The 22330-nt window shown below is 49.4% G+C and overlaps 2 protein-coding genes across 2 annotated transcripts in view; both read left to right on the forward strand.

The window, feature by feature from the left end:
- The window catches only part of TMEM178B (transmembrane protein 178B), a 338552-nt gene that overhangs the window by 130530 nt on the left and 185692 nt on the right, over positions 1 to 22330 (forward strand). The window lies entirely within an intron of this gene.
- LOC118620163 (60S ribosomal protein L34-like) lies at positions 3641 to 3998 on the forward strand. Its single transcript, XM_036247216.1, has one exon. The coding sequence runs from the start codon at positions 3645 to 3647 to the stop codon at positions 3996 to 3998; it is 354 nt and encodes a 117-aa protein (XP_036103109.1). The 5' UTR covers positions 3641 to 3644.

Consider the following 22330-nt stretch of genomic DNA (forward strand, 5'->3'; position numbering starts at 1 on the left):
ATGAGCTCTAAAAGAAGATTTACATACTAGGTGTCTAAAAAGTAACATTTTTTAGAGCTTTGAACATAAACACACTGTGAGTACATTTGTATTGGAATTGTCGAGGGGAGTATGGAAATGATGGTCTCCTAACGGTTGTAGCCCAGCCCTGCCTTCCAGGAAGGCTGTAATTTCCAAAATGTGCTATGATCAGATCCTCTTCTGTTTCCCCAAATGAAAACAAGCATCCCCAAAGAGAACACTGTGAAAGTGTATGATGACTGTCAGTGTTGGCTGCTAAGAGGAACCCCAGATTTCTCCTGCCTAAGAAAGGTTGCATGAGTTGCTCAGGTTTAAGGACATTTTATTGACCACTGTTTAAGTGATGGAGTTACCAGGCTGAGCACATGGGGCACATGGTCAGGGCCTTTTGAGATGATTCTGGGGCTGACACCCTGACATACTTAGGCTTTGGGGCTGATGTTCTCTGCCATCTGCACCTTCTTTATCTTTCCCTGAGGGCTGACTCTGGCTTGAGCTTGGAGGTCATTGTAGGCCAGGAGGCCTGCCTGGTTCTGGGTCATGAAGAACTCCACAGAACTGCTCATGCGGGACTGGGGTTCGACGTGTGGGGGGTGGGAGGCAGAGCCAAGCCTTAGCCTATAACAGTGTTACTTGTTTTGCTTCACACTCCACGCGTATTTATCTCGGAGCCGTTCATGGAAGGTTGGTATAGAATACAATGCAAACATTCTCGTCTTAGATTCTTTACGATTCAACATTCCAACCAGCACCATCCTCTGGAACTTTCTGTAATGCTGGCAATGATTTAAAAATGCATTTCCCAATATGATAGCCACGAGCCACACAGGACTACTGGGCTCTTGAAATGTGACTAGTGCAACCGAGGAATTGAACGTCTACTTAAATTTAAATCTAAATCACTGCACATGACCAGTGGCTACCGTATTGGACAGAGCAGTTCCAAACAAACCCTCCTCAAATTCTGTCTGTAGATTTCCAGGTCACAAACTGTCGACGGCGAACATGTGTACATTGAAAACAAGCCCTGATAGGTGTTCTGTGTGCCCCAGCCCATTAGGACCTCATGCTTACCTGCGCCTACTGGGGCGAGGCTGTGCAGGTCGGTCCCCTGGGGTGCTGACTCTGAGGTGGAGTGTCCCAGGAGGATGTGTACTTGGGAGTCCCTTAGGATCCACACCTGTGGAAGCGGGTGTGACAGAGGGCAAGTCAAGCTCTGAGGCAGGCCTGTGACACCCTCAGGGAGCGCTGGTCCTCCAGTGGCCCCCAAGAGTTCCCTGATTGGGCCCAGATGGCCGGGCCTCATCCTCCCACACTGGTACTTCCCGGATGTGGGCCACCAGAAGAGGGGTGACCTTGACCTGTGGCTCCATGTGTCTGAGCAATCCCTCTAGATCAGTGGGTCCCAACCTTCCTAATGCCGCGACCCTTTAATACAGTTCCTCATGTTGGGGTGACCCCCAACCATAAAATTATTTTCGTTGCTACTTCATAACTGTAATTTTGCTACTGTTATGTCTTAGGCGACCCCTGTGAAAGGGTCATTCGACCCCCAAAGGGGTCGCGACCCACAGGTTGAGAACCGCTGCTCTAGGGGCTGACTTCTGAAGGCTGACTCCTCCCAGCACTGGGCATCATGTCCTTCCATGGGGGCCTGGGCAGTGCACCAATGTCCACCAGCAGGCATCTGACTGAAGCGACCCTTTGAGGCTGTCAGCGAGGTGACTGAGACTCAGAAATGGAGCACCAACCACACCCAAAGCTACAGCCAATACGAGAAAGAGGCAGAACGAGGACCCACAATTCATGCTCTTTCCTCACTCAGTGAGCCCCACCTACACCATTGGAGACAATCCTATTCACTTTCTTTTCTCCCCCATTTCCTCGAATATGCTATTTTGTCATTATCCCTACTTCATTCTCCCCCCTCCCCACTACCAGCTGCTCACCTTCCATCCCATTATCTAAAGTAAATGAAGACCCCCGCCCCCCGCCTCCAGGAGCTACCAGGCTCCCCCTCCATCCAAGAGCTGTGCTAGTCAAAGGAAATGAAAGAAAGCTATTTATTTTCCATTTTCTGCTTTTCTTTTTCATTTAATTACTGGCATCACAACAGGATTTTTTTCTATTACTTTTCATTGTAAATGTGTAGTAGTTTTTCCACATTATGAGTTAAATAGGCTTTTGTGGACGAGCCTAGAAACCCAGTCACCATTTATCACAGACACAGCGTCCCTGGAAATGGGTTCTGAATTCTAAAGAACTGACTTGCAGATGAGGTTTTAGAAGGAGACTCATTTCAGAGCGGGAGACGGTCTTTCAGCCTTCCAGGCAGGTCTGTCTCGGAAAGTTCTCGCTGCGGCCCCTCTCCCTACATCAGGCACCCTCGTGGGGTGGACGCCCCGACCCTCTGCCGTTGTTCTCAGCCCACAGCCCTGCCGGTGCACTCTTCCTTACTGCTCCCGGATGTGTCCTGGGGAGGCTTACCTGCAGCCCGAAACCCAGCCCGGAGACCCGAGCATCCTTGGTCCAGTTATCATTCTGCCTCAGGTCCACCTCTCAGTTCACGTTGGCAAAAGGAGACCAATTATGTAACATTTTCCTGGGGCTCTCTGCTTGGGCACCTGGCACCAGATTAGAAACGAGCAGTCAGAGGTGTGTGTGTGTGTGTGTGTGTGTGTGTGTGTGTGTGACCTTCTGAGGCTGAGAGGCTGCTAAACATGGGTGTGAGGTGGCACCACATGGGACCCACATCAGCATTCGTTTTCCATACCCCATCCCACCGCCTTACTCCGAGCTTCCAGAGGCTGCACAGTTGCCAGGGAAACCAGGAAAAGGAACTGTAGAAAAGCTACCTCTTCCCCAAGCTCCTGGGCAGGTCCTCCTGGGGGTGGAGCAGAGGAGAAGGAAGGGCAGATGCCGTCAGGCTGTAAGTGGGGAGACCTGTAAGACTGAGCCAGCACCCCGCGCGCCGCACTCCCCCACTCCAGTCTGGCTTTGCCTGCGTGTGACATCGGGGTTCCGTTCTGCTGCCCTCTGCCCTCCCACGTGGCCACCAGGGCCAGGCTCCGCGGGTCTCTTCATCTCCTGGAAGGAAGCATGACTTCGCCACGTCTGCACTCTCAACGAGAGCCTGCACCTCTGGTTTACGGCCAAGGGTTAAAATCCAGCTGTTTAGCTTGGCAGGGCGACAGAAATGTGCAATTAAAAATGTAGCAAGTTGGCTCCATTCCCTCATGCCGTTGAAGGAGAGGGGCTGAGATCCGGTTTGCATTCCTTCGCTGCTCTGGGTAACGAGGAGCCGTCTTGGGTCACTCTCGGAATGACCTGGCGGGACCTTGGTTCCCGGTGTGTACTGAGGGCTGTGGTGTGCCCGGCATGGGAACGAGGCGGCGAGAGAGGCGCGCGGAGCAGGGACACGGCTCGAGGCTGCAGGGGCCAACGCTACAGGCGTGAGCAAACAAGGCGTTACTACCAGCGTCCAGACGAGGAAAAGACCGTCTTAGCCCAGGATGATGGGGCAGGAACAGTGGCGTGTCAGATGGGCCTAGAAGACTTCATTTATTAAATTCAAGGGTTCCTTCTTTTTCCTCTTCCGGGGACGGGGACTCCAGGCACTCACAATGGTGCAGCGTTTGACATACCGTCGGAGGCTGTCCTACAACACAGCCTCTAACCAAACTAGGCTCTCCCGAACCCCTGGTAATAGAATTGTTTACCTTTATACCAAGAAGGTTGGGAAAGCACCAAAGTCTGCATGTGGCGTGTGCCCAGGCCGGCTTCGTGGAGTTGGTGTCGTGAGACCTAAAGTTCTAATGAGGTTGTCTACAGCGAAAAAACCTGTCAGCGGGGCCTATGGTGGGTCCATGGGTGCCAGATGCGACCGTCACAGGACCAAGCGTGCTTTCCTTATGGAGGAGCAGAAAATTGTTGTGAAAGTATTGAAGGCACAAGCCCAGAGTCAGAAAGCTAAATAAAAAAGTGAAGCTTTTTTTTAGTAATAAAAGCAATTAAAAGGCTCAAAAAAAAAAATAAAAAATTTCATGGGTTCCTACCACTGACCGGTAACTGTTCCCGGGACTAGCGGAAGGAGACAGCAGTTCTTGTCCTCAGGACGCTTGCATTCTCCCGGAATGATAATGACCACCTATTGAATGCACAACATGGGCCAGCGGCTGTACTGTATCCCCACGGTGCATTGTTTCACTAAAACCCCAGCTGTCCTACCAGGCGCATCTTATTATTACCTCTCTCTCACCAATGAGGAAGCCGAGGCTCACAGGAGTTAAATAACCTGTGGTAGAACCACGTGCTGTGAGCGTGATGACTTTATGGTACCTTAGGAAATGCATCTGCACGGGCTGGGCTCCGAGGATGTGCCAGGCCTGAGATCAGTGGCCGGGCCTGGCCTCTCAGCCGTGGATATGTGAGACCCGAGAAAATCTGGAGGTGGGCCGCCTGCTGAGTGGGTACGTGGGCATGGGGGAGGGCTGAGATTCTGAAGTGAGCGGACAAGATCTTGAAGGAGCCGGTGGGGATGCCCTCCTTAGAGGCTGTCTTCATCCCTGAGACCGGTCGGCCCTCCCGGTGGGCGTGGGGTGTGGGAGAGGACACTTGCCTTGAACGTGCAGGGAAGAAGGACTGTATTTTGTTGAGTACATGTTTGTCTTTCCACACATAGAAATAAGGTATATTCATTTCATTCAAAAGCTAACTCAATTCAGCATCTAACAAATGCCCGAATCCTCTATCTCCTTGGCCTTCAAGTCTCAAGGCTAACAAGTGTTTTCATTCTGTCATTAAACAAGACCACTTTGAGCATGGCCAGCCATTAGTTTTCATATATAGGTTATACCTAAATAAATTTAAATGTACCACGCTCTTCAAAATTTTTCTTGAGGATAGAATTGTCAGTTGCAACATGACTCACAAATTCACTAATTACTCATGAACTCAGATTTCCGAAGATGGTAGATTTTCTTCTCTCTTTCGATTTTTAAACTGGATTCTCACCTGGGGATCACCAAGGGGCAGGGAATCAATGCGAGAGTAGCTATTACTTACTCTCAGAAAAGGGGTTCTTCTGCCTTACCCAGTTGGAGCTGTGAATAATTCAACATGATCCCAGGCTCTTTTTCCCTTTCTTGAGGTTAAGCTTATTAAAATTGCATGGCCAAAGGACACTGGCGAGGAAATGGTTGGTGCCCTCCACCTGGGCTGCCAGAACCTCCCACACAGGCTTGTGACAACCTCAGCTCCCTCTCTGGGGACACTGAGCTGCGTCAGCTGGGAACAGCCAATGGGTGAGTGAAGTGTCTCCCTCATGTGTGGTAGTTTCCCGCCATCCCCTTGCGGCCATCCCGGGGGTGCCTGGGAATGGGATGCTGTCTGAAGGCTCCCTATTGATCACCTTAGTCATCATTGCCGGCCCGGTCATGAAGTATTCATCGTTTACTGTGCACAGGGTGAGGGCTGAACAGACTGGGAACCTTTTTAGAAGCTTTCCAAGACTCTAATTCATCTCCTCGGTGACTGGAATCCCCAGAGAAGGCATCTAAACTAAAGAGTCCATTGATTAGACTTCAGGACTATGTTCTGTTTTTGGAGGGGGGGGCAGTGGGGGATTTGATTACACTACCGAGGATGTTTAAAAGTAATTTTTGAAAAATGCTATGGTCCCTCTGAACCATTTTTAATGGGTCACCAGATAAAGTCTAAGACCAGCTAGGATTCAACATGGAAGGTGGAAGTGGTGGAGACTAAATTAGACTTAAAATCCCATAGACTCAGGTCTAGCTTTTGGAGTTGTCAGGGAGATTGCAACCTGTTGTTAACTCTGGTTAATCTTGAAAGGAGGAAGGAAGTCTGAGACAGACATTGTCACCAGGTACTGTTCAAGGCAGCAAACATTTGCCCACTATCTGAATCCTCTACGTCTCTGATTATAATCCTTCCGTCTAAACACCCAGCTCCAGCCCAGTTCCTTTTCCTTCCTCATTAGAGTAAAATTTTCCCCTCCTCCTATTTCATCATCTTCTTCTTCTTTTTTAAAATCAGCTTATTTCATTTCTTCTGATTATCAAAATAAAACATTACTGTAGAAAATTTTGACAGAAAGTAAAAGAACAGAGAAACATCACCTAACATTCTACCACCAAAATAACAAACAAATAAACCCCAAATTACTTTTGTGGCTTATATCGGTTTGCATTTCTTTCCGTGGTATAAATCATACTTTAATTATCATTATTATTTTTTATCCTCACCAGAGGACATTTTTGCATTTATCTTCAGATAGAGTGGGAGGGAGAGAGGGAAGAAGAGAGAGAGAGAAACATTGATGTGAGAAAGACACATTGAGTGGTTGCCACCCATATGATCCCTACCGGAGCCCGGGACAAACTGCAACCGAGGTGCGTGCCTTTAGCAGGAACTGAACCCGGACTCTCTGGTCCGCAGGCCAATGCTCTAACCACTGAGCAAAACTGGCCAGGGCTAAATCATACTTTATATATAGTGTCGTATCCCAAACTTTATTTATAATTATAAGCATTCCCTCTTGCCATCAAAATTCTTCATGAACATAATTTTAATGGTATCATAATGTTCTACCATGTAGATATACATCATTTGCTTAATATTTCCTCTAAAGTTAAATGTTTATGTTGTGCTAGTTTGGGGCTGTTATGATGATATTGTAATGATAATCCTTGTATGTAAATCTTTGACCATAGTTTTAATGATCTGTTTCAGATAAATTCCTAGAACAGGGATCATTGGATCAAAAGACAAGTACTTTTTTTTTAGGTTCTTGATATATACTGCCAAGTTGCTTTCCAGAAGGGTCGAGCCAGGTTAGTCTTACCTAATCGTACCTACATGGAACATTCTTCTTCTACTCAAGTAGGAAAAAGGTTGCATTTGAAGAAATGGTTATTAGCCATTGTGTTTTTCCTTTTCCAAGTTCTCTTGTCATTGGCTTTGTCTTGACTTTCCAGTGGCCTCACTTCTTCCCATCTCTAAGCATCAGTCCATCTTCAGGATGTGTGCCTCTTGGCCACGTCTCCTCGTCCGGTCTCCCTTCCCCCTCCCCCCTGTTTAATCCTCTGCTCCCTTTTAATGTTTGCCGCTCAGGGCTACAGAGGTTGACAGCTCTTGGATTAGAGGCACCAAGCTCTAACTGGTGTCCAGAAAATGAATCTCAGTAGCTACTTAAAAGGGTTCAGGAGCATTTGGGGTTTTATGGCTCTTGGAGTGGTTACTACTTTGGGCAACTCCAAGGAGAAAGAGACGTCGTCTCGTTTGCATCTGCGTCTCCAGCGCCTGGAACAGACCAGGTGCACAGGAGAAGGCAGTCCGTATCCTGCATGCGCAGACAAAGCCTCTCGCGGGCTCCACTCGTGCTCGGGGATCGGCTCTCCTAACCCACAGGCCTATCACTGAGCTCAAGAAAAGAACCACAGGGCTGCTGAGAAAATTGGAAATGAATCTGCATTTTGTGATTTGTACAAAAATGTAATTAGATTCCTTCTCCAGAGGTAATCCATTAATGCAATCAATGAGTGTAGTTACTCAGTGTGCAACCTTAAAAAACTGCTGATGCGTCATCAACATAAACACTTGCTTCGTAAAATAATCCTGTGCCCAGTACCAGACGTTTCTCTCTCTCCTCTTTGTGGGAGGCGCGGTACCTCCTCTGCATCCCCACTTGGAGACAGAAGGCGGGCCTGCTCCCTGGAGTCCGGGAGGGCGCTTCGAGGCTGCACCTGCCGGCCTAGGTGGGCGGTTCGAGTGGCCTGGCTCCCACCCCCAGGCAGGGCTCCACCCCCAGGCAGGGCTCCCAGGGCTGGCCAGCTGGTGCTTCAGATCATCAACCACATGGTCCTGTCAGCTTTGCTTTCCCCATGCAACTTAACTCTTCGTTGAAAGAAAAGTGTAGGTATGAACTCAGTACCAGTTAATTCATGTAAACTTAGGGGATCAACTTCCTCCTCCCTCCTTCTGTAACTTCCTTCTCTCCCGACAGAAGGCTTTCCCTAACTCAGTGAGGTTCATGGGTCTCCAGACATCCTGCCTTGACCACCAGGGGCTCTGCTCCAAGGCCCTTGGGGATCCGGGGTCAGGTCCCCAAGCTGGGGAGCAAGAGGCTGGTAACGGAGACGTCCCCGCCTGGTTGAGAAAAGCTCGAGGAGCTCACCGAGGCCCAGCTGTGAGCTGCCCTCTCCAGTCCCCGGCGGGGGTAGATGACGTCAGTTCCATTGGCTGGAAAGTCCTGTGACTTGGGGCAGACGGAGGGGGGGGGAGTGTTAATTAGCATGTGGTCTTAGAGGAGTCTTATCAGTTCTGAGATTCAGAATCAATCTTCCATCCTCCTCTCTCCTAGGGGACTTGGGTGCCCCTCCTGAGTATGTCACCGTCAGTACACTTTTTATTTTGTATTACCAATTTTTTCGTTGCAGTGTTTTCTACCCTAGGGCAAGGACATGTCTCATCACCTTTCAGTCCCAGCGTCTGGTGTGATATCTGGCGCATAGTGGGGCAGGGACATGTCTCATCACCTTTCAATCCCGGCGTCTGGTGTGATATCTGGCGCATAGTAGGGCAGGGACTGTCTCATTCACCTTTCAATCCCGGCATCTGGTGTGATATCTGGCGCATAGTGGGGCAGGGACATGTCTCATCACCTTTCACTCCCGGCGTCTGGTGTGATATCTGGCGCATAGTAGGGCAGGGACTGTCTCATTCACCTTTCAATCTCGGCGTCTGGTGTGATATCTGGCGCATAGAAAACGTTGCTTTAATTAAAAGGTGAAGAGTATGAGAGCGGAGATGCTGGGGACAGGGTTCGCTTGAAGTGTGCTGGAGCTGACTTTGAGAACTGAAGGTAGACTTGATTGCTTTCAGCGGGTGAGCTCTGTTCCAAGAAAGAATTTTCTTTCTTTTCCATGTTAACTCTGGAAACCTTTCTCCAAGTGATAGTCCTCCATAGCTCTCCCTCCGTTTTGGGCTGGTCCTTCTCGGGGTTCCTATGCATCTCAGCACAGACGGACACAGAGCTAGATGGGCGGTGTTATAACGTCCGTGTTGCACTGGGGTGCATGTTCTGTCGGGGGGAGGGTCTTGTCGCACAGATACTCCGGGAGCTCAGTGTTTGGAGAGCCTCGATCACTTTGACTTGACCTGCGCTAGTCCAAAGGACGTGGAGAGTTATAGGCGTCCCTCTGAGTCCTCCACCAAGTGGACTTCTCCCGTTGGAGAGGTTCAGGGGCTCTGCCTTCTGTCCCTGTCGCTGGAATATTCCCCAGGGCAGAATTTCCAAATCGTGGTCCTGGGACCACCTGCACCAGAGTTGCCTGAGTGGGCTTGCTGGACAGTAGATTCTTGTTCTGCTGGTTCAAACCACTGAATCCAAATCGCAAGCAGGGCCCGGAACCTGCATTTTGACAAGCTCCAAAGATATTCCTACTCGCTAACTAAAGTTGGGCGACTCCTGCCCTAGGGTGTGGGGGGTTGGTCTCCCTAGGAGCAGTGGTCCTAAAAGATGTCTGGTCCAGATGGCACCAAGGATGGTAAGTGCCCCTTTCCATAGCCTGCCTTTTGTTGGTCCATAGTTCTATAGAAAGCCTGTGAGCCCGGTTGGGGTGGCTCAGTGGTTGAGCACTGACCCATGCACCAAGAGGTCGCCAGTTCAATCCCTGTTCAGGGCACGTGCCCAGGTTGTCGGCCTGATCCCCAGTGGGGGGCATGCAGGAGGCGGCCAATCAGTGTTCTCTCTCATGGATGTTTCTATCTCTCTCTCCCTCTCCCTTCCTCTCTAAAATCAATAAAGAAAAAAAAAAAAGAAAGCCTGTGATACTCATTCGAGGTTAAACGTGACTGCGATGCTGCCTCTGTGCTCTGTTGCTTAAAACGTGAGGTCTACATACGTACATAAATCACCTCAACCGAGGGCACCTGTGGCAACTGAGCTGCCCTAGGAAACGGGGAGGAGGTGAGGGCGTTTTGCCGAGGGTAGGAGCATCTGGTGAGAGTTTTAGGGGAGGAAGGATTCAAAGTGGACCTGGAAGGATGGGTAGGACTTCCCGGCAGATGTGGGAAACAAAGGCTTTCTGGACTGATGGGGCAGCTGGAGCAGACGCCTGGGGACCAAGAGGAAGGGGGGACGTCCGAGCAGCAGGGAGGGGCCCCATGCGGCTGCAGTGGAGGACGTGTGGGGCTTTATGATGCCAGGAGATGAAGTGGGGGTGAAACTTGAGTCCGTCCGGCTCTCTTCTCTTTGTCCAGGGTCATCTTGAAACATGCTCCAGCAGGGTCAGATGTGATCACATCCTCTAGATACCGAACCTGGTCCAGGGCTTGGCATGACCATCCTGGGTGCCCACACTTGGTGGCCCTAATCCTGTGCCCTCTGTGTCATCTCGCACCTCAGGCAGGCCCTGAGGACAGCCGGTGCCACCTGCACTCTGCTTGTGGGGCAGAGCCAAGCCTTGGTGAGAGAGCAGAGGACAGACAGAGAAACAGTCTGGTCATCCCTGCATTGTCCCTGCGACTGGACAGCCGTGGGAGGCGAATGAGCCAACACGCAGGGCGGCGACACCAGCGGTGTTTACAGTTGCCTTTGAATCGCACGGTGTGATTGCCGGCACTTCCCCTCCCTCATTAGGCCGATATTCACATGACCTGGCACGCCCCGGACACACGCCACCAAATTCCGGGGGCACGTGAAAGGAATCTCGTTTGTTCTTAGTTTAATATTAATTATTTCCACGCACGCGAACGTGTTCTGGACTAGCGGCATGGAGCGCTCCCCAGCATAATGGTTTCCATGGCAAACGGGCTCCCAGTTGCACATCTTCAGTGGTGGCTGATTTTCACGAAGCAGAGACTAGTCTGTACCGCATCCAGAGTCGCCGTGGGAAGGCCTCTGCTTGCTTGTGGTGGGGAGCGTGTTACACAAATAATAACTTCCTGGTGGGCGTGGGAAGCGTGCGGAGGAAGGTGTCTACCGTGTGGCCGTGTGACCGCAGGCCAGGGACAGCTGTTCACAGTGCCAATTGCCTTCTCGAACTTTAGTTTCCAGCAAAGAACAGTCACATGTAAATTATGGGATGTACTTGAAGCCCAGATGTAGACAGAATAGAATTTATAACCATCAGTAAAAGCATCCACTTTCACTGATGAATGTCATCGTGGAATTTTATGGCTGGAAGTGATGTGTGAGATCATCTAATCAGACTTGTATCGTTTTAGTGGCGAGGCCCGGAGAAAGTTAAGGATCTTGGGGATGTCGCGCTAAAAGTGTGTTTGTGGGACACAGGCTAAGGATGAAAAAAAAAAAAAGTGGATTGGTGATCAAAATAAAAAACCCCACAGCTCTCTGAGAACTGTGCTAAGGTGATTGTGTGTCTTGGCCACCTTGCTTCCCAGAGTGCGTGATGGAGGAGGTACTCCTAGTTCCTTAGCAGTTACTCACTGACCCCGAAGAAATGGCCAGGCCCCGCTGAGGTGCTTTCTCCCCTGGACACAGAGCTTTCCTGCTGGCTCAGGCCTGCTGTGGGCCCTACCCCGCAGGTCCAAGGTGTGTGAAGTTCCTGCAGTGCCCGCTGTTTGGCTTTGGCACAGAGTTTTTCTCTCTGTCCAATCACCAGCAAGAGTGGAACTGGATGAGAGCAGGAGAAACCGACCAGAGCTGCAGTGAGGTCCTCTCATTCCACCTTCTCTGGGATGCACACGGAGCAAACACCCCCACCCAGACGACCCTGGGAGGGTGGGAGGGACAGGAAGCCGGGAGCTCTCATCTCAGGAAGAGGGCATATTGATGGGAGAGGACATGGAAAGCTTCCCTAGCATCCCTGACGAATCCACTCCCAACTTGGAGACATTCAGAGGTTAGGGTGGAGGGAAGCGGAAAGGGGAAGACGGGACGGAGGGGAAAGCAGGTGGGGGTGGGGCTGTAGATCCCCTGGGGGGAGTCACAGAAGCCCTGAGCGATACTTCTTTCTCCGCTGTGCACCAAGAGACAGAACTGTGGTGGGTGGGCAGGCGCCGGGGCATCGTATTCGTGCCCTGTGCACACGTTGGAAGGAAATAACAACGGAGCCAAGCCAACTGCCTGCAGCCCGCATGTTCCCCGAAGTATATAAGATAATGTGGAAGGGACTGTCTTTGCCCCCCTCTGAGGACAGTGACTGTGGATGAGACCGGTGAGGCGCTACGATAGACTCATCCAGAGTGGGGGGACTTGAGAGCTACAGTCGTCAGTGGGAAAACTCTTAGAGCAGAAGCAATAGGTAGCTATTTATCGGATGCCCTGATAGGGGAAAGATTTTCTGAGCTGAAAGGAAATCATGAAAGAAAAGACAGGTAGGTTTGTCTACATCCAACTTAAAAACGGTGCCCGTGTGACTCCGTTAGTTGGGCTTCATCCCGGGTACCCAAAGGTTGCCTGTTTGATTCCCGGTCACGGCACATGCCGGGATTGTGGGCTTGATCCCCAGTAGGGGGCGTGCAGGAGGCAGCCGATCTATGTTAATGCTCTCACATGGACGTTTCTCTCTCTCTCCCTCTCGCTCTAAAAATCAATTTAAAAAATCTTTTAAAAAAACTATGCAGGCCACACAACAGACTGATAAAAAATTAAATGGCAAAGAAACTGGGAAGATGCTTGCCATGGACATGAGAGAGAAAAAGGAACTTTCTTGATCTGGTCAGAGGGCGTGCCGATAGGTTCAGGGCCCAGTGACTAAGCGCTTGGAGGATGTGAGCAGGTTACACACGGGAACTCCGCATTTCTGATAAACGGACAAGTGTTCCGTTTCACCAAGTAGCCTGAGATGTGAATTCATATGTTAATTACATCTTCTTCTTTTTTTGTCTGACGAAATTAGAGAACGCTCATTCATTGTTGGTGTGTTGGAGGGAGATTAAACTGACATAGGCTTACTTGAAAGACATGTGGTCATATTTCTCAGAAGTCTTAGCACGTTCATACCCTTGGGCTAAGGAATTTCACTGAAGGTCCTCTCTCCTAAGGAAACACCCTGAAATACACATAAAAGGTTTATATTCCGATTGTTCACCCCTAGAAACTGGTCATGATCTTAATGCTCAACAGTGGGGGTCAGAGTACGAAGACATGTTTACAGATCGACTGGTCATTGAAAAAAGCTGAAGGCAAAATCATATGCAGATGATTTTTCCAATTGGAATGTTATAAGGAAATCCATACATGTGTGCAAGGGAAAAAGGGCTGTGCAGAGGTACACTGAAGCGTTGAGCACGGTGTTGGTCTCCAGGTGGTGGCATTCTGAGTGATGGGTTGTCGTCGTTGCTTTCTTGGGTTTGCACCTGTAAGGGTGTGTGATTCGCTGAAGTAAAATGGCAACACGGCATATACCTGGTTTGGAGTAAGGATGGGGCAGGTAATGAGCACAGGAAGCAGCGCAGGGGCCGATGCTGTCGGCAGAGGCAGGTGCAGCTCAGGAGCAGAGTTAACAAGTCGTGTCGCTGTCCCCAGGGTCGGAGCCAGGGAGTGGGCTGGCTTGTAGATGGGGGTGCGACCTAACCTGCAGCCCAGGAGCAGATCTGAGTCCAGATGGGAAAGGCCCCGCTTCCCTGTGGAGGTGAAGGAGGCAGTGCAGGGATGGTCAGTGTTATAACCTCCAGGGTCTGGGAGACAGGCCACCAGGGGGCCCCTGGAAGACTGTCACGGGTTCTCACCTGGTCTGACGAAAGATGCAGTAAAAGGTCATACTTGTGATGTGTTACGTGTGTGAAGCCTGCACTCCAAGATTCCCTGTGCTGTTGAACTATAAGTATCAGGCAGGGCGGGAACATTTCAGACAAAAACAGAAAACACACCGAGAACGCCAGGCACCCAGAAGCCATCTCTGGGAGGAAAATTGCTCCTCTTCGTGATGGAGGCAGTAGGCGAGGCTGGGCAGCCCCCTGCCTGGCTGTGTCTTTGTGATGACCGGTCACTGTGTGCCCGCTAGGCCTGCTCCCCCAGCCGCCCGAGACCAGCAGAGTCTGTGGCAGGGATGCAGTTTGTGGTCAAGGAACACAGTGAAACGAACTGGCCTCCTTCGAATAGCTGAAGCCACATCTCTGGCCTTACTCCCACAGGGCTCTCGCGAGGAGAGAGATCCAGCCGCACAGGTAGGTTAGCTGTGGGTGTCAGCATCTCGTTTCTCTGTCCAGTGAAGCAGAGACTGACACATTTTTCACAATCGCCACAATGGAGAGAGCTTGTGGAGCTGGTAGGAGCTCGTGTGTGCATGCGTGCGCTCGTGTGTGTAGCTGACCCAAATATCCCGACTTCCTCCCTGGGCCCCGATACACGTGCATGCGTGTGCACGGATGTGTCTGCCTACGATGCACTATTGCTGTAAAGTTTCCTTCACATCTGGGGACGTCTGAGTTGGGTTTGCCGGGGCGTTCAGCCTGCTGTAACAAAACACCACAGACTGGGGCCAATACAAGAGACCTTTATTTCTCCCCGTTCTGGAGGCCGGGAGTCCCAGATCAAGGTGCCTGCAGATCCCTTCTGGTGGGCTCTTCCTACTTTGCAGATGGCTGTCTTCTTGCTGTGTTCTCACCTGGTGGAGGGCAGGGAAGGGAAACTTCTCCTTCCTCTTCTTACAGAGGCACTAATCTCATCACGAGGGCTCCACCCTCCTGACCTAGTGACCTACCATCACATCCGAGAATTAAGGTTTCCATGTATGGATTTGGGGAGAGGGCACACACATTCAGTCCGTAGCACAGGCTTTGCCTGCAGGGAGGAGGGACGCTGGACTGGGCAGAAGGACCAGCTGGTGACAGATTTGCATCTGAGGCCTCAGGAAGCCCGGGAGCTGGGCTAGCCCTTCAGAGTGTCCTGACTGAGGGAAGGGGCTGGGCCTTTGTACCTCCGCGTCGACCTGTGTCTGGTACAGGCTGCAGCTCACAAAGTGTGTAATCTTGCCAAGGACAATTCCTAGGGAGGGCCTTGGCGGTGAGCCTCGGCGGCGGCCCTCAGCACAGTGAGGGGCCTGGGTGGCGTACTGAAGGGGATCCTGGCGGTGACCACAGCCCCGCTGTGGGGCAGCGAGAGTGTCCAAACGCCTACCTCCTAAAAACGGCTCGTCCCTCTGGGCCAAGCTGTGGTGGTTTCCATCAACAGAGTAGCTTTCATTGTCGGAGGGGCCCGGAATGCAAGGGGTGGGGGTCATCCACAGGACTCGGTGGTGCTGCCCAGAATACGACCGACCTCTTCCCTGCACGAGTGGACACGGGCCGTTTGGCCCCCGCTTTCGGAAGCTAAAGCTGGTCACTTTAGAACAGCTCTGTCTGACAGAAATACAGTGCGAGCCCGGAATGCGAGCCACGGATTACAAAAATAAAAAGGAACAGGTGAAATTAACCCCAATAATATGATCTAACCTAATGTGGTAGACATTTCATTTCCTATAATCAAAATTTTAAAAACAATTTAATACGATATTTTACATTAAAGTATTTATATTGGTTTTTAGAGAGAGAGAGACATGGAGAGGGAGATACGGAGAAAAACACTGATGTGAGAGCGAAACACCGATGGGCTGCCTCCTGCACGCACCCTGTTGGGGATCAAGCCCGCAACCCGGGCACTTGCCCGGACCAGAAATCGAACCAGCAACCTTTCAGTGCATGGGATGACGCCCAACCCACTGAGCCATATGGGCCAGGGCAAGATAGTTCACATTTTTAATTCTTTGGTACTAGGTCTTCGAAATCCAATGTGAGTTCATGGTCTCCATTAGGAATAGCCGCATTTCAAGGGCTCCGTGACCACACGTGGCTTGTGGCCACTGTGTTGACTAGCTTTAGAATGCAGTTTCTTTCTGCTATAAATTCCATACCTCCCCTTAAAAAAGTGAAAGTTTTTTTGGGGGGTGGTGTTAGAAAGACAGTAATTCAAATGTATCACCAGCATTATTCAAACAGATGTATAAAGCATAGGACTGGATCCGTTTTGTGTGTTCAGTACTAAGAACAGATCAGTACTTACCTTCTAGAAACTTCTAAGTTTCTGCTATAATGTTGATTATTGATTTAGATTCTACATTTACACGATCCATTTTCCGCTCAGGGTCATCTGGATGTTGGGGTAAGTTTTAAGAGATGATATAGTTTATGATTAACTGAAAACAAGCAAACCAAAACAAAACCCATCACCATCAACGAAACAGCAGCAACCACTGGGCTGCAAAAGTAGAAGATATTCTCTCTTTTGTGGGTGATACTAACTTTCTACTTTGGGAAAGTAGAGGGTATCGATTTTCTTTCTTTCTTTAAATATTTTTTTCTTTATTGATTTTAGAGAGAGAGGAAGGGAGAGGAAAAGAGAGATAGAAACATTGATGAGAGAGAACATTGATTGGCTGCCTCCTGCACGCCCTTCTCTGGGGATTGAGCCCACAACCTGGGCATGTGCCCTGATCAGGAATCTAACCAGCGACCTTTTGGTGCATGGGTCAATGCTCAACCACTGAGCCACACTGGCCGGGCGAAAGTTAGTGATTTTCTTTGTTGCAATGAGGACAAGAAATTTTGTGATGGCGGACTTTACTTTTAAGAACATTTTTGGGCAAAACTTTCTCGTTGATTGGATTGCATTTTCACCCCAAGGGGAACACTGTCATGAATGCGCTGGATCTGCATGGCTCTGCCTTTGGTGAGCACCAGGCTGCGTTGCGAACCACTTCGCTCTAGTCATGCGAAGCACGTTGTTTTCTCACCTTCTGCTGCTCTGAGTTTGTGTCCCTCTAGCTTCTCCGCGTCTCTTTCTGTCCTCCGGCTGGTGCACTGGTACCTGCCAGTGTTCGGCACGTTCTCTGAAAGGTGGGTGCTGGTGAGGCGGCACCTCGGACTTTCCGCCCCGCGGCTCCTCCCGGAGGCCCACAGGCGCCTGCTTTGTGAGTGCAGAACACGGCCGCTTCTCGGATCCCTTACTGATCCGAAGAAGGTTCCAGTCTCCCTCCTGGTTCATCTCATTCCAGGAATCATCATGACATGCTCTAGAATGTATCTGACTCCTCAGCTAAGAACTCCAGCAAGATCCAGGGCATGTGGCGATGAGTGTCCGTCAGAACTTACAAAATAGCTTTGTCTGGCTTCCTTGGAGACAGCTGGTCAACAAGGCGTGACGTGACCCACACGCCTAATTAAAAAAATGTCCAGTAGCCACGTTTAAAAAGTGAAAAGGAACAGGTGCTATTAAACTTAGCAGTGCCTTTTATTTAACCCTATAGACTGCAAAGTTCTCATTTTAACATCTAATAAATATAAAAAAGGATCAGTGAGCTATTTTACATTCTTTTAAAAATATATGCAGAATCTTCCGAATCTGGTGGGTATTTGACACCTAGAACACATCTGAATCTAGGCGCTAGAATTTCAACGAAAGCCCTTGACCTGTGGTTTGTACAATTTAAAATGGGAAATGTTGATTCGTATATCCAAGATGTTCCAAAACATTTAAAATATTTTCAGTAACAAAACAAAATACCAAAATAAATCAGGTTTTCAATTATTCACATCCATATTAATAAAACCAGTTTATCATTTTTAGAGGACTCTATTTGACTTGGAAGCAATGCAAAAATACTCCTACCAAATAAAATTGTGTTTAATGGGAAAAGACTTTATATTGCTTTCATTTTTAAATTTAAACTTAGGTTTAATTAAAATGATGTCAAATTAAACATTCATTCTCAATCACAGTTGCCACATTTCAAGTGCTCCCTAGCTACTTATGGCTATTTTAGAATATTTTATAGCACTGTTGTGTTGAAAAGAACAAAATATAAACAGATTTTATAGTGATTTCCCCACAATATCTCTCTACGTAGCTATTTAAAAATTAAAAAAAAAAAAAAAATGGCCCTGGCCGGTTTGGCACAGCGGTTAGAGCATTGGCCTGTGGTCCAGAGAGACCCGGGTTCGGTTCCTGCTAAGGGCATGTACCTCGGTTGCAGTTTGTCCCTGGCCCTGGTTGGTCGTGTGGGTGGCAACCACTTGATGTGTCCCTTTCACGTTGATGTTTCTCTCTCTCTCCCTCCTACTCTATCTGAACAAAAAATAGAAAAATGTCCCCAGGTGAGGATTAAAAAAAAAAAGTGTATGGGCATGCGTGTCTGTCTGTTTTTATTAACTACCTTCTTGCCTCTGCAATTCTAACTGCTGTTTTTCTACCTTCTAATTGCAATGACCCTTGTTTCCTGCCTTCCTGATCCTTTTCACCTCCCCAGCTTTTTTTATTTCCTTCCTTCTTCATGTCTGACTTTGTTCATGAACTAGTCACAAAGTCCGTATTAAAAAAAAAAAAAAAAGATTTTATTTTTAGAGCAGTTGTAGGTTTACAGCAAGCTTGAGTGGAAGGTACAGAGACTCCCTGTACGCCTCGTGTCCCCAATGTGCACAGCCTCCCCCTGCAGAGCGGTACCTGTGTTATCACCCACAAACCTACCACGTCACACCAGAGTCACCCAGAATCCAGTTGACCTCTGGGGTCACTCTTGGTTTTGTGCAGTCCGTGGCCTTGGGCACCTGTCTGATGACATGTAGCCACCATTGCAATGTCATATGGAATAGCTCACTGCCCTAAAAATCTTCTGTGTCCCTCATAGCTTTCACTCGTTCTTTGGATCGAATAATTTTGAATTCCCAGTAATGAAAAAAAGGAGACAGTGTAGGTGTTTCACTCTAAAAGAAAATTTAAGCAAACCTAAACAGCCAATCCTCTGTGACCCTTGACTGATTTTCCTTTCTTGAGGGTCACGGTCCAGCGAGGGGGCACACGTCCTGCCGCTAACGCCGTCCGAGGTCAGCCAGGCGCTCCGGGTGGGTTTCGCCGAGGGGGCTGCTGGAATGGCACTTGCTCCTTTGGTCTGACCCCAGCAATTAGCTTCTGTTTTGAGACGAAAGAGAACACAGAAGTTTCTCTGCTCTCTGTCCTTGCAAGGGGGAGAGGAGGTCAGCTCTGTTTTGTGGGGTTGTGGTTGCCATGAGACATAATAAAAAAGCATCTTAGCTGAGGACATGAGATGTTTACGAAGCTGAGGGAGAAGTCAGCTGGGTCTGGTGGTGTCATGGGACGAGAACTGGAGAGGACAGTGAGGAGGCCCTCGGTTTAACTTGGGCCCACAGATATGTGACCTTGAGTAAGTCACTTCCTCCCTGGGCCTCAGCTTCCTTCCTTATTGTCAAATTCCACTGTAGCCTGGACAGTGTGGCTCAGTGGTTGAGCATCGACCCATGCACCAAGAGGTCGCCGGTTCGATTCCCAGTCAGGGCACATGCCAGGTTGTGGGCCAAATTCCCAGTGGGGGGCATGCAGGAGGCAGCCAATCGATGTTCTTTCTCATCGATGTTTCTATCTCTCCCTCTTTTTTCATTTCTCTCTAAAATCAATAAAGGAAAAAAAAATGTCACTGTCCTATGTGGTTCCTCCACTGTACGGGCCCATGAGTCCAGACCCACTTTCAGAGAATTCTCATTCCCACCACCAGGCAGGCAGCAGTTACAGAGGGAAGAAGAGGTTAAACCAAGCACTGACATGATTAAAAGTGATGGGGAGAAGAAAGGAGATAGTAGCTCATGTATTTCCACACTCTGTGTTCACTCCCCAAACAATTCAAGTCTGTGTTAGTTGTCTTTGCTTGACCCATCAAGACCCAAACATGTATCTACCAGTAAATACCCAGATTCCTCCACATCCTCCAGCATCCCTGAGCTGAGCTGTTCAGTGCCACCCTGAAACGAGCATTTTATAAAGATCAGCTCATTCACTTTTATGCAACCATAGACAGATCCTTTAAAAAAAACTCTGCAAACGCCATTTCTGTCACCCAGAAGCTTACAGAATACTTGAGATGCGTGATTTGTCTGCATGAAACCACCCAGAGCCCAAGGCATTGCTTTATAAGTGATAATATAGTCAACAGATGCTCGGACAGTTTGAGAAGTGAGAGATGAGTTAGGACTGAAATTGAGTCAGTTCTCAGGGACTCCGTGGAGAGGAAGGAAGATCGTTTTCTGAGCAGGCATAACATGGGTTCAAGTCTTGGCTGTGGTTGACTATGAAGGAGACAGGAAATAAGACATACACGCGAGTCATCGTTGAATGGACAAATGAGTAGCTTCAGGCTTTGGAGCTTGGGTGGCCAAACCTAGTGGAGGGGTTGGAGCAGTGAGAATAGCGACCATGGTTTCTTTTGAGGCATGGCGAGTTGGTGATGACGACATGGCCCACGGGCACCTGCACTGGACTGCAGATGGAAAACCAAGCGAGGGATGCCTCTGTGAGCGTCGTGGGTTAGAAGCGATGGTGAAATCAGAGGGGGTGAGGGAAGAAAGGGCCAGAGTCGTGTGAAGCACACAGAGTTGGCACTTGGAGTGAGGAAGGAGTCAGCTAAGGGATGACAAGAGGTAGGAAGAAAGCAAAGAAGCATCATGTTAGGGTCACGGGGTGAGAAGGTTTCTTGGTGCCGGCTGCCACCTGTTCTACCTGGTACAGGGAGGGAAGTCAGACCCATAACAGGCACAAGCAGAACCCAGGCTGCTTCCGGATCAGGGCAGAGGAAGGACTTTGGGGGGTAGAGATTTGTTTCTTTTACACTCTTAGTTAATTCTGCTCACAGGCCTGGATGTTAAATGTTTGCTACAGACGTGGAGTCTTCTCTCCAGTACGTTTTACAAAATAGAAAAACCTAACAGGAAGGTCCCTATGAGCCTGTCGAGCTTGCAGTGTGGAGAGGAATCTTGGAGGCCTCGGACTCGTGTCCCTTCCTCCGAGAACCCTCTTCTGCAAATAACACTGTGCTCACTTGCCCGCAGGCTGGGGCGCAGGCACAGGGGCACACTGAGGGGCTCCCCCCGCAGGTGCACGCCTTTTGGGAACGTCTCTAGTTTTTTCCGCTGACACAGAGGCAAGGGAGCCAGCCTGTTCAGTAGCTCTGTTTCCCCACTTCCCCCAAGCCCCCTCCTTTCGTTGTGGAAGCTGCCCAGTGAATTTCATTTGGGCCCGTGACGGACATGTTCCCATGCAGAACCAGATCGAAATCCCCTCTTTGTGATGTAAACAAGCACCATGTGGATCTCCTTCGACAACCGCCACACTAGAAAAGTGTGTGGGAGTAGGGGTGGGCACCGTAGAGTTTGGGAAATAGTGTTTTTGGTTTTGTTTTTGAATTAAAAAACTTTTAAAAATTAAATTTACTGGGGTAACACTGGTTAATTAAAGTATATAGGTTTCATATGTGCAGTTCTGTGATCCATCATCTGTATATTGCATTGTGTGCCCATCTCCCAAAGTCAAGTCTCCTTCCGTCACCTTATGTCTGAATTCTGATTGAACCTGTAACTTCTGGAGCTTTCTACGGCGTCACCAAGAGCTCCTCTAGCTTAGGCTTAACACAGCTTGGGTTTTGTTTGAATTTTCTTCCGAAGGGTTGCTTCTGAGTAAGAATCCGATTTCTACCAGGTCCTAGACAGCTTTTGCCCATTTGTCCTGATGGTTCAGCCCAATGGAGCCATGCCTCTTTGAGCTCAAACCAGATCATGTGAGCAAATACGTGTCGTTCCTTGAGTGAAATGGAATCAAGAAATACTTCCAGGTGAGTGACCCATGTCCCTGTGATGACGCAAGTGGCATGTTTTTATCTTGTTTTTTGTTAATCCTCCCCCGAGGATATTTTTCCATTGAGTTTTAGATCGAACAGAAGGGAGGGAGGGAGGGAGAGAAACATTGATGTGAGAGAGACACATCGATAGGTTGCCTCCTGCAGGACCCCAACTGGTGCCGGGGAGCGAACCTGCAACCCAGGTATGTGCCCTTGACCGGGAATCAAACCCATGACCCTTTGGTGTACAGGCTGACTGATGCACTTACCACTGAACCACACCGCCAGGGATGAAGGGTGGAGTTTTAAACTGGGAGAATTAGTTGAGACTGGAAAACATATATACGTGAAGGGACAGGGACACGGTGTAGGTGCGGAATTTGCGTTGCAGGGAAGCGAAGAAGGAAATCGGACAAACTCGCTGGGGTTGGATTGCAGGAGGCCCTGAGTGGCAGACTTCTAAGTGCGGTGCTGCAGGGATCCTTGGTCAGAGGGGCACGTCACGGAGAACACGTCCAGTCACCTCTAGCCCTCTGTTCCCCATTACCAACCAGTCTTTCTTTATCGCCCTCATCACTATCCAACATAAATACGTCTTTATCTGTTTGCTTCTTTATTGATCTTCTACTGCACTCGGATGTGAGCCACGAGGTCAGGGACCCTGT

This window comes from Molossus molossus, unplaced genomic scaffold (assembly GCF_014108415.1).
Source record: "Molossus molossus isolate mMolMol1 unplaced genomic scaffold, mMolMol1.p scaffold_m16_p_7, whole genome shotgun sequence".
Lineage (NCBI taxonomy): Eukaryota > Metazoa > Chordata > Mammalia > Chiroptera > Molossidae > Molossus > Molossus molossus.